This window comes from Caenorhabditis briggsae (genome assembly GCF_000004555.2).
Source record: "Caenorhabditis briggsae complete genome, chrIV, whole genome shotgun sequence".
In the NCBI taxonomy this organism is placed as follows: Eukaryota; Metazoa; Nematoda; class Chromadorea; order Rhabditida; family Rhabditidae; genus Caenorhabditis; species Caenorhabditis briggsae.
Genome location: NC_013487.2, coordinates 5,011,204 through 5,022,536, shown reverse-complemented (window position 1 = coordinate 5,022,536; position 11,333 = coordinate 5,011,204). Strand labels below are relative to the sequence as shown.

The window sequence follows — 11,333 nt, the reverse complement described above, 5'->3', positions numbered from 1 at the left end:
CGATGGTTGGGCCGCCTACGGTGGCATCAGAACCCTCCAGAGAGCGTTTACACACAGATGGGTCAATCACAAAGTAAACTTTGTTGACCCCAGCGATCGACGAGTTCACACTCAGTCTATTGAAGCCACATGGGGTGCTTTCAAACGGGAACTCAAAGCGAAATATGGCGTCCCAGAAGATCAACTCGACGGATACATGTCGACATACATGTTTAGACGATACTTCGGAAGAAAAAAACTTCTGAACCACCTTCTGATCGAGATGAAGTATTATAAGAAAGAAGATGACTATGATTCAAGTGAATCTGAACTCTCCACGGATGAAAGCTCTGATTACGACGGCGGTGAAGACGAGTCCGATTCCAGCGACCCGAATCATGGAGACGACGATGATGAAGACGGAGCAGATAGTACAGTTGATGATAATAATGGCTATGATGATGATGATGACAATAATGACTATGAAGATAATGGTGATAATAATGATGATGATGATTATGATGATGACGATATCCAAAACGAGGATGAATCAGAGTTTGAGGAAGAGCAGGAGGGAGAGCAAGAAGAAGAACAGGACGAAGAGCAGGACGAAGAGAAGGAGGATGAGGAGCAGGATGAGGAGCAGGATAAGGAGCAGGATGAGGAGCAGGATAAGGAGCAGGATGAGGAGCAGGAAAAGAATCAGGAAGATGAGTACGAAGATGAACAGGAAGAGGAAGATCAATTGACTGAAGCACCGACCACGAAAATCTTCAGAAAAAGAAAACAGTTCGATTCTGATAGAGTTTCATTTGCTCCCAAACAACGAAATGAAAGAAACAATCGCGCCTTTACATTTTCAACAAGACAAACCACAATGGCTGCTCGTTTGAATCGAAATAGAAACGAACGTCGAAGTTCTTCTACCGCTTCTACAATGAGAACCACCACCTCTTCTAAGCCAGAAATGATTATCAAAACCAACAGACCAATTTCGTCAACTACACCAAGGCAAACGACGACCAAAACTCGAAAACCTCGGAAGAAGACACAAAGTCGAAAAGCTGATCCTACAACCACCATCACAACCACAGCAACCATGAGGACCACGACCACCATGAGAACAAGACGAACAACTTCCCATCAGTCGAGAAGAACCACGACAGAACCTCGTACGAAACGGACGACGTCTGCCCCTGAAACGAGACAAACAACCATCACCACTCAGAAGACTCGGAATGATAGAAGAAGACGCGGGCGGCCCACTACCACCACTCCAAGATCGACTACCATTACTCCAAGATTCACAACCACTACTCTAAAATCCACTTTCACCGGCCGAAGGAAGTTCAAAGGACGCGGATAAGATCATCTTGTTGCAACCGATATTCTTTTTTTTTGTGTTCTGAACTATTTATCCTCTCTAATTCTTATATGCCACACCTTTTAGTCTTATACCTTCTTCTGAATAAAAATCAAAATTACAAAAAAAATTATTTTTAAAACATCAAAACTATTGAAAACATGATTGGAATAAATAAACGTTTCAATCTAACCAAATTTTCAAACAAAAACATGAAAGCTATTCAAATACCCACATCTTTCTTTAAGGACCAGAATTTTTTTTAAGGGCCAGAATTTTTTTTTAAGGACCAGAATTTTTTCTAAGGACCAGAATTTTTTTTAAGGACCAGAATTTCACACTAGAGCCAAAAAATCACCATGGGGTCCCCCACACTTTGAAAATGATTTTTTGAAAATTTTTTGAAAAGTGCGAAAAAACGTTTCAATTATTCAGAAACGATAAAAATAGCATTATAACAAATTTTTTCAGCCCAATGTTGTCTTTGGGCTCAAAAAATCTCAAAAATCTGATTGTTGTTAGAACTTTGACAGTTCCTAATTTCTGAAATATCGCTTGAAATTTACTGCAACCTATAGAAATAGGTTCGAATCTTGTATGTGATCGATTTGACAGTACTCCACCTCAAAAAGAGCAAAATTGAGCAACTTTCAGTGACCGAAATTTGAGTTTTTACGAGTATGTAAGAACCGGTCGAAAAGACATTATCTATTTTTTCCTCAAACTCTCATGAAATCGTTTTTTCTTTGAAACCTTTTGAAATTAATCAAAAAGTGTCATATAGTGCCTAGGGAGGCAAACTTGGAATCAAAAATTAGTTTCAAAAAATGCTTTAAAAAGTCTTACCACAGTGGGGTTCGAACCAGCATAGTCAATCCTAGTGAGCCGCCCTCTTACCACAACACCACACAACCGATATTTTCCTCTCACTTGGAATTGGTAGAGGAGGGAAGGGGAAGCCGAAATCCCCAGCGCACCGAAATCGGCCCAAAATTTCAGACAAGTTTTTCGGCATGGGAGTGAGAACGGGCCAAAAATTTTTTCGTCATCGTATAGAGAATGTCTTAAACTATAAGTATGCAAATTTTGAGCAAATTCTCAACCGTTGTCTAAAAAACCTTCCCTTGTGAGTTCATTCGGAATTAGATCGAATTAAGGAATTAGATCAGCTAAATTCTGTATTATATTAGATCATGCCACGTCTATTTACGAACGAACTCAGATCTAATTCCGAATGAAGTCAGATCTAGTTCAGAATCGTTTACCTGAGTTAGGTGCAAACTTTCAATTACTTTCAATCTGATTTTTTTTTCTCAAAAGTCCAAACTGGGAATCTCGAAATATCGATTTTCTGGAAATACAAACAATGTTATAACACCGATTCTTTCCGAATGTTATCATATCATTTTTCTGAAACTATGAAAAATTTTTAATCAAAAAACAGGTCAACTACTTCGGTTTCTTACTACTAGTCGTTATTCTGCAACCCCACAATTTTGGATCCTCGATTGAACATTCCTGAATTTTCTTCATTTATTGAAGAATTCTGAAACCGATTCCTTGTATCTTGGTTCCTGTTGAAGATATCAAAAAATTGTCAACTGCCAAAAAATGTGTAATATTATAATAAAAATTTTGTTAGTTGACCTCTTTTTGAGATCTTTCACAGGAAATGAGAAAATTGGATCAAAGTTGATGGTTTGACGGACATTCTAGTAGAGTGTTTGCGGTAGTAGGATTACCGTAACTTTTTTTTCGGTTTCTGAAAACTATGAAATTTCAAAGCAATATAAAAGAAACAATGCATAAAATCTGGAAATGGAATACCTGTCTTATGAAGTTGCTATTTTCCAATCTGATTTTTTTTCAAAAGTCTAAACTGTAACACCAATTTTTTCCGAATGTTATCATATCATTTTTCTGAAACAAAGAAAAAATTTTGTAGAAAAATAGGTCAGCTACTTTTTTTTGGTTTCTTACTACTAGTCGTTATTTTGATATGCTACGTTTAGAGACCCACGAATAAACAATCCGAAAGTTTGAAAGTTTTTTGAAGAAGTGTGAAACCGAAAATTTATATTTTGGTTTTTAGCCTCCTTATACGAGTTTCAGACGAATTTTCGGTCAGATTACTGTAGCTAATTTGAAACTCGCACTTGTGTTCATTAACTTGTTTCTTTTGTGTTCACATCCTATGAATTACTTCAATTTTCTCCACTTTCAGCAAAAAATTTATTTGATCGCAAAAAAAATCGGGAAAATTTAAAAAACATTTTCGCGACTTAAAATTTACAAATCTCCCCATGCACGCTCTCCCACAAAACAATTCCGAACTGCAAATTAATTTTTGATCTACAGAAAAAAAGTTTGGCGCGATCACAATTGCAGGTCAAAAACCATAATTTCAGAATTTTTTATCTGATTTTGTGGAGTTCCAAAATGATTCAAATGATGCTTTAAAAATTAATTAGTGGTTATAGATTCATGTATGGTCGTTTTCCGGAAGAAAAAAATCTTAAAAATGGTCATTTTTAAAGTTTTTTACAGAAAAAAATCTATCTCCTCTTTCAGTTTTTGACATTTCTAGGAGTTCTATAGCTCAAAAAAAACCGCAATTATTTTCTCTACATTTTCTATGGACGAATTTTCAATTCGTCTGATAAAACTTTTTTATAATCAAAAAACAACACAAAAATGCTATTTTGTCGAAAACTTTTTTATTTTGTCGAAAAATGTCGAAAACTGAAAGAGGAGATAGATTTTTTCTGTAAAAAACTTTCAAAATGACCATTTTTGACATTTTTCCTTCCGGAAAACGACCATACATGAATCTACAACCACTAATTAATTTTTTAAGAATTATTTGAATCATCTTGGAACTCCACAAAATCAGATAAATTCTGAAAATATGGTTTTAGACCTGCAATTGTGATCGCGCCAAACTTTTTTTCTGTAAATCAAAAATTAATTTGCAGTTCGGAAATGTTCTGTGGGAGAGCGTACCATGTGTGCTTCAAAGACTAAAGTTCCTCAAAAAACAATATATTTCTTGAAATTACGAAACGGAAACATTTTCAGAAACTCCTATATTGTTTCAGAACGCCCAAATCACTGCCGTCTACCGATACATCTCCAGTCACGGCCGTCACGATGACAACTTCCTCGTGGTGGTCCCAAGTTTTCAGAATCAGAAAACTAAAGTGGTGTTTCTCGTTTTTCTAGAACTTTCCATAAAAACTTAAAATTCTTTTCAGACCTCCAAACCCAGAATTAATTTCATGGAGAAGAAAAAAGAAGTTTATTTGGACGAATTCATCAAGAATAAGCAACACGATAAACCACCGAAGACGAGGTTTTTGAAATTTTTAAAAATTCAGATGACGTTATTTTTCAGAATCCGAATATCCGTAAATTCCATCTCCTCATCTCGTCAAACCTTTCTTTTCTTCGAACCATTCCCACAAAGTTTCGCTTGCACCATTTCAAGTATTTATCGCGAACAAGTAAGCATTTCTCCTTCTTCTTCCTTCTCCGCTGTCTCCCGCTAAGCCCCGCCCACTTTACACACAAAACATAGCGGGCGGCGGAACCCGGGAAGCGTCGGTACATGCGCGCACATGTATAGCGCGCGGCTACCGCTCTCTTCAACTCTGGTTCCTCTGCATTTGACCGTGAAAATCTTTCGCCTTTTACTAAAGATTTCCGTGCAAAGGAGCAAACTTTGAGTATTATTACCAATTTTTGGAGTCCCCTCGAAAGAGCGGGACAAAAATGTCACAAAATATCCGAAATCTGGATTCCAGAAAGATAATCTTTATTCCAGAAAGAACAAAGCCAACCGCGCGACAGTTGACGGGGTGGCGTCGAGCCGGAAGCATCGAAAAGGAGAAGTGAATCGTCGGAACGAATCTCAAGAAGTGAGCAGCTTCCAGAACGAGAAGCTCGTTCAGTGTCTGCCCAACCACGTCACAATGGCATTCGTCCCAAGAATCGTATCGGACCCACATCGAACACTCTTTTTCCAAACTGACTCGACGCCTTCTATTTTTTTTCTTCCTTCAAGTGCCTTATTTTGAATATCATGTGTCCCAATTGTTGTCCTCTTATCATCCAAATGTTCCCAATGAGCCACAGATTTCTTCCTATCTCAAGTACAATATTCCTAATAAAGACGAACAATAACACATATTATTGTACACATTGATTTCAGTTCACACATAAGAGAATTGGGGAATCGTGAAATTGGAAAAAAAAGAGAAGAAGTGCGATAGAAAAACAAGAGAACCCCTAGAATACAAACAAAACACCGCAATGATAAAAAGAAGAGGAAGCTGGGAATAATAACTTATCTTACAAGAAAAATGGGGGAAAAAACATTTTCAATAAATTATATTTTTTCGAAATATGGGGGCGTATAGGGTAGTTGGCAATAAAGAAAAAAGGAAAAGTGACCAGTAGGTATAAAATCACAAAAAAAAGAAGTGCGCCAGAACACTATTAGAAATTTAATAATAAATTAAAGAAAAACACACACTATTCCAGAACAACTTCCCGATGAATGTTAGAGTGGACCGACACCATTTTTGGGTTAGCAAATAAAAACACATCTTGAAAAGTATCTGATAAAAACATTAATCACTAGCTCTATCGATCAATCTGCTCTGAATCATTCGTCAAAAAACTGTGCACAATAGATGGAATGGGGGACACAAAAACACATCATTCTTTATTTTTCCTGTTGGGCAGATCGATCGACCACGAGTCAATCTTCCTCGTCGAGATTCAGATCGTCCATGTTGAGATCACCGTTCTCCGCATCTCCAAAGTCGTCATCGGACCACCGATCTTCTTGGACCTGAAAAATTGGAAAGTAAAACTCTATAAGATTAAGGGTACTGTAAGCGGGAGCCAGGCGGTTCAGCCCCGGAGAGGCATAAAACCGACTGGTTAAAAATAATTAATTAGACAAGTAATTATTAATGTACCTCTTGAGGCGCTGGTGCAGACACAACATCAGGCGCAGTAGACCCCCGTGGTGGCACAATATCTGGTCTACTCGTCTCCAATACGACATCTGGTGTTTTTGATGTTCCGAATGCGTCTTCTTCTTCGTTCTGGAACAAAATAGACATTGATTTCTCGTTCCTTCTCAATCTGAAGACCTAATAGGACACTTACCGGCACATGAATCTCTTCCTGGTTGTCACCGAACTCTTCCTCATCTTCTTCCTCGTATTGAGCTGGTTCTGGAGTCGGCTCGCGAACTGGCGTTGGCTCACGAACAGGAACAGGTGATGATTCCCTGGCTGGCGATGGTTGACGAGCCATTTGTGGTGGGACTGGAGCCTTCAATTGTTGTTTCTCCGATGGTGGAGCGTTCTTCAACACAGCCTGTCCATCCTCAGTGAATGACACAACACCAGATGCCACAGCTTCTTCCAACTCTTGTTCGACATTTCTGTTGGCAACAGATGGTACACGGACGTTGGCTGGAACTGGGATCTTGGAGATCTCACGAATGAACGATTCGCGCTTCAACGACTCGGCGAATCCAGGGAACAAGTTCTCGTATTTTACTGGATCAGCGAGGGATTCTCCAATCTTCTTGCTGCTCTTCTCACTGTGGCTCGATGCTTTGTTCTTCCACAAGTCCAAAATCGATTGCACACGAGATGGAGCGTGTGTGCGGGCGAGGAAAGCGGCTTCTGGGAGACGTCCAGTAGCGATGAGCTTATCCAGGCAAGAGTCAATATCACCGAGAAGAAGACTACTGAGGAAGCTGATGTTGTGGCTTTCAGCAGCAGCAGATTCAACGGAGAGCTTTTGAAGAAGCGGTGCAGATCCTGCGCAGGTGGCAAGCAGCATCAAACCTCCATAATCACGAGCTCTCCCGAGACATTCTCCGGCCAGCATAAGTTCAGACTTGAGGGTCGCCGCATTGCTCAGTGCCTTCCATTTCTCCTCGGAATCCATTTGAATCGCCAAATCGTATGCCGTCTTGAGATCCCCAAGAGCAACAGCAAGATCGAATCTGTGATCTGGGTCTTGCGATACAGCCAAAGCTTGCTTTTTGAATCCTTGCTTCTCAAGGAAGTGAGCGACACGAGTTCTTTGCTCCTTTGGAATCGTAGCGAGCACTTTGTCAGCAGAATCGAAATCGCGACGCATAACGGCGGTTTGGTACTCCAGGACGGAGAGAAGAAGCTTGTAAGAGATGACGTTAAGATCTTTGTCGACGGCATACACACGGGATTCCTTCGCCATGTATCCCAACTGAAATTTTGTGAATTCTTTTAGCTAATTTTGAAGAGAAACTTACCAAGTATAGTGGTCTATCAACGTGAGCAATCGTCACGATTTCTCCTCCAACGTAGTAGTTGATTCGGTTGAGAGCCGTCGTGAAAATGAAGCAGTCACCAATCCAGAATCCGGTCTTCACTACTTCAGTTTGCTCTCCGATAACCTCGAAAGCATCCTCGATTCCATCTTCGGTAACATCAGTGGCGTTGGCGACAGCGTCAGCGTTGTACTTGAGCACGTAGAACGACTCGTCTCCACAAATCGCCACCATTTCTCCGTTATCACTCCAGTAGATGTTCTTGGATGTGATTTCGATGCGACGAACGAGCACAGCGCTTTCCCAGTCGAAGAAGCACAAAGAGTTGGTCGATCTGGAATATTATATTGAAATCGGCTCTTTTCGTTAAAAATTCAAACCTCAATGCGAGAAGTGGTCCTCCAGAAATTCCTTCCAACACCATATCGGAACGAATCGACTTGTGATCCTTGAAGTTCTTCTTGATCTTCACATTGGTGGCTGATTCACGAACAGCGAACATGTTCGGGTCGACAGCCCAAACGAACTCAAGGCCCTGTCCGAAATCCTTGTTTCTGAGAGCCATGGCGGTGTAAACGATGTACTCTCCATCTCCACAAGCAACGACGAAGCGTCCATTCGAAGAATGAGCAAGTGTCTGTGGGTAGATTTCAGAAGATCCGAGATCCTTCACCGAAAGTGGCAATCTCTCGCCATCCTGAATTGCTTCCGACTCTTCAGCCGAGATCGTTTTCAAATTGGCTTGCTGGATTTCGGAATGTTTGGCCCAGAGAATTTTTCCGGAAGAATCCATACTGACAGCTGGTTCTTCACGGCCAAGTTTGAGAGTAACCGATCCCTCGTCATATCCAATGGCGACAGTGTTGGCTCCCTTCTGAGCTTGGATACACCAAACGCGCTCCAATCCATAGTTCAGAGTGGTCTCAAGTCTGTATGTGTTGGCATGCCACAGTCTAACAGTGGAATCTTCCGATCCGGTGATAATGAGTGGAAGCTCTGGGTGGAAGCAGACTGAAGAAACGTTCTGAGCGTGCCCATCGAGAGTTTGAACGCAGGTCTTGTTCTGAAAAAAAATTTATTTTCAGTTTCTAATCAAAATTTGAAAAATATTACCTGATAATCCCAGATTTTCACCAAATGATCATCAGCTCCAGAAATAATGTATGGTTTCTCTCCTCCGTGATAATAATCGACACAGTTTACTCCCTTCTCGTGTCCTTCAAGGGTAAAATTTGGAACATTTGATCCAAATTGCCACACTTTGACAGTTTTATCCAAAGAAGCCGTGGCGAATGTGTTATTGTCCTTAGGATTGATAGCAATCTGCATCACATAGTGAGTATGTCCTTCAAACGACTGCTTCATTGCCCATTTGTTGTCCCAATCCCACATTTTGACGAGCATATCATCAGAAGACGAGATAACATATGGAAGTGTTGGATGGACGACGAGCGATCGGAGATAATCAGAATGAGCTTCAAATTGATGAACTCTTTCGAGAGTGTTATAATTAAAGATTCTGATGTGCATATCGTCCGATCCGGTAACGACCCAGCTCTTACGAGGAACGAACTTCGCAGCTCGCACAGGAACATCGCAAACCTAGAAAATTCGTTTTTACTTTTTCTATCCTTGATGCTTTTAAAAACTCACTTCAAAAGACTTCACAAGAGTTTGCGTCTCGTAGTTCCAAATATGCACATTTCCATTGTACAGAGCTGCCAGCAGCCACGTCTCGGTGGGATGGAGATCGACACACTTGACTCGATCACTGCGTGCCAGCAGCTTTCGTTTCACATCGAGTCGAAGCGGCATTCTTCTGCAAAAAATATAAATCAAAATATTGAGAAAATGTGTCAAAAGCGAGCGAAAGAGAATGAAAAAGAGTTATGTCCGAAAAATATGTTTTTCTCTCTTTTGCGAGGCGAAAATCGATAATTCATGTAGCTGATAACAAAAAGAGATGTTTAATTGACAATTTCATTTGATTTTAACTCGAAAAAGCTGAAAAATTCCAGAGATACGGCGGCAACATCATAGAACTCTTGAAAAACAGAGAGGAAGCCTTCGCCAACTCAGAAAGAGAGAATCGTGCCGAGACCCGGCCGCAAAAACTCTATGTTCCTTTAGCTTTTTCGTCTGCGTCTCTTTTGTTTGCACTGTGTCTCCGCCGATGCGGTGGCTGCTTCGTGGCAGATTTCATGGATAAAATCGCTTTCAGAAAACGGTTTTGCAGGAAAATCTCCAAAAAAATTGCAAAAATATGTATTAGAAGATTTTTAAACAAAATCTTCTGTTTCCGTCTTCGAATTTGAGCCAGAGTGCTTATTTTCAGCTGAATTATAAAGAATGTGATATTGTTTTGTTTTTTTTGTCGTTTAAAAAAATCATTCTCTTCATTTTTTCGCTATTAAAATCAAAATTCGGGCTAAAAATCTATTATTCTGGAAAAAAGAACAATTTGTCGCTGTGATGACGTAGAATAAGAGGAACTTGCGAAATGTCGGATGTTACACAGAAGAAGAGGCGACAGACAAAGAGAGAACTTTTGCAGAAACAGATCTAAAGAGAAGACTGTTGATTAAGGCTTTTTTTTGGTTGATTAAGGCTTTTTTTGGGTGTTGCTCAAATTGGGCGTTTTGGAAAAAATCATTGAAAAAAAACTGTCACTTTTATATGTACTTTCTCTGTGGAATTCGCCTTTTTTATATGTATGAAGTATTGTGATGAGCATTGGGATTTAGGACTTTAAAGGGATTCTATCTTCAAGAATCTTCCAGCACCCAACAGACTCTGTAGATTACTATATTCTGTCTCTATTTCCATGCTTAGCAACCGATTTGATAAGTTTGATAAGGGCTTTCTGAGTTACCCCAATCCATTTTCTAGGTCATTTATAAAGGAGGCCAGACACGAAAGTCTACGGGGTTTTCTCGGGGCGAGATCATGTATTCTGACGGAAAATCGTGCGATTGCGACCAATGCGCGCTACTTGACGAGCATTTATTTTTTTTAGAATACACTAAATTTCTTTACTGTTTGGCACTTATTCCCGACTTTTTCTCGTTATTCGTCCATTCTAGGATGTCGCCGCCTGAAAACAGAAAAAAAAACGAAAACGCACATACAGGAGTCGAACCCGCGATGCACGACTGATAGACAAGCACGATCACCTTCACACTATTGTCTATTCAATAAAACGGGTCAAAAAATGGGTCACAATGTTGTAATAGCTCAAAATGTTAATCAGACTATTCTAATAGCTCAAAAAATTGGCCAGGATATTCTAATAGGGGGGAGAATGGCTCAGCATATTCTAATAGCTCCAAAAGTTTATCAGACTATTCTAATAGCTCATAAAATGGGTCAGGAGATTTTAATAGCTCACAAAATGGGTCAGGATATTCTAATAGCTCACAAAATATTTTAGAAAATTCTAATAGCTCCGAAAATGGGTCATCTTGTTTTAAAAGCTCAAAAAATAGATCAGGACGTTCTAATAGCTCGGAAAATGGGTCAGGACATTCTAATAGCTTGAATGATAGGTCAGGATTTTCTAATAGCTCGAAAAACAAGTAAGAATATTCTTATAACTGAAAGAATGAGTCAGGACGTTCTAATAGCTCGTAAAATAGGTCAGAGTGATCTAATAGC

At 39.8% G+C, this 11,333-nt stretch overlaps 3 protein-coding genes across 3 annotated transcripts in view; 2 read left to right on the top strand and 1 right to left on the bottom strand.

Moving 5' to 3' along the window:
- Window positions 1-1,345, top strand: CBG21668 (the record flags this gene model as incomplete). The annotated part of the gene is made up of 1 exon (XM_045235250.1): window positions 1-1,345. A coding segment is annotated over one exon (1,345 nt), but the record flags the coding sequence as incomplete, so codon positions are not given.
- Window positions 1-4,854, top strand: part of CBG21667 — a gene marked incomplete at both ends in the record, with an annotated part of 14,533 nt that extends 9,679 nt beyond the window's left edge. The window contains 3 exon segments of the mRNA XM_002632868.1: window positions 4,441-4,547; window positions 4,611-4,694; window positions 4,737-4,854. Of these exon segments, the coding sequence (XP_002632914.1) occupies window positions 4,441-4,547; window positions 4,611-4,694; window positions 4,737-4,854 (309 nt within the window).
- A 1,250-nt stretch (window positions 4,855-6,104) lies between these two features.
- On the bottom strand, window positions 6,105-9,494 carry CBG21666 (the record flags this gene model as incomplete). The annotated part of the gene is made up of 7 exons (XM_045235249.1): window positions 6,105-6,197; window positions 6,328-6,480; window positions 6,515-7,639; window positions 7,662-8,013; window positions 8,060-8,742; window positions 8,793-9,281; window positions 9,333-9,494. 7 exons carry the CDS (start codon window positions 9,492-9,494, stop codon window positions 6,105-6,107), a joined length of 3,057 nt encoding a protein of 1,018 aa, XP_045097395.1.
- Between the last annotated feature and the right edge of the window lie 1,839 nt (window positions 9,495-11,333).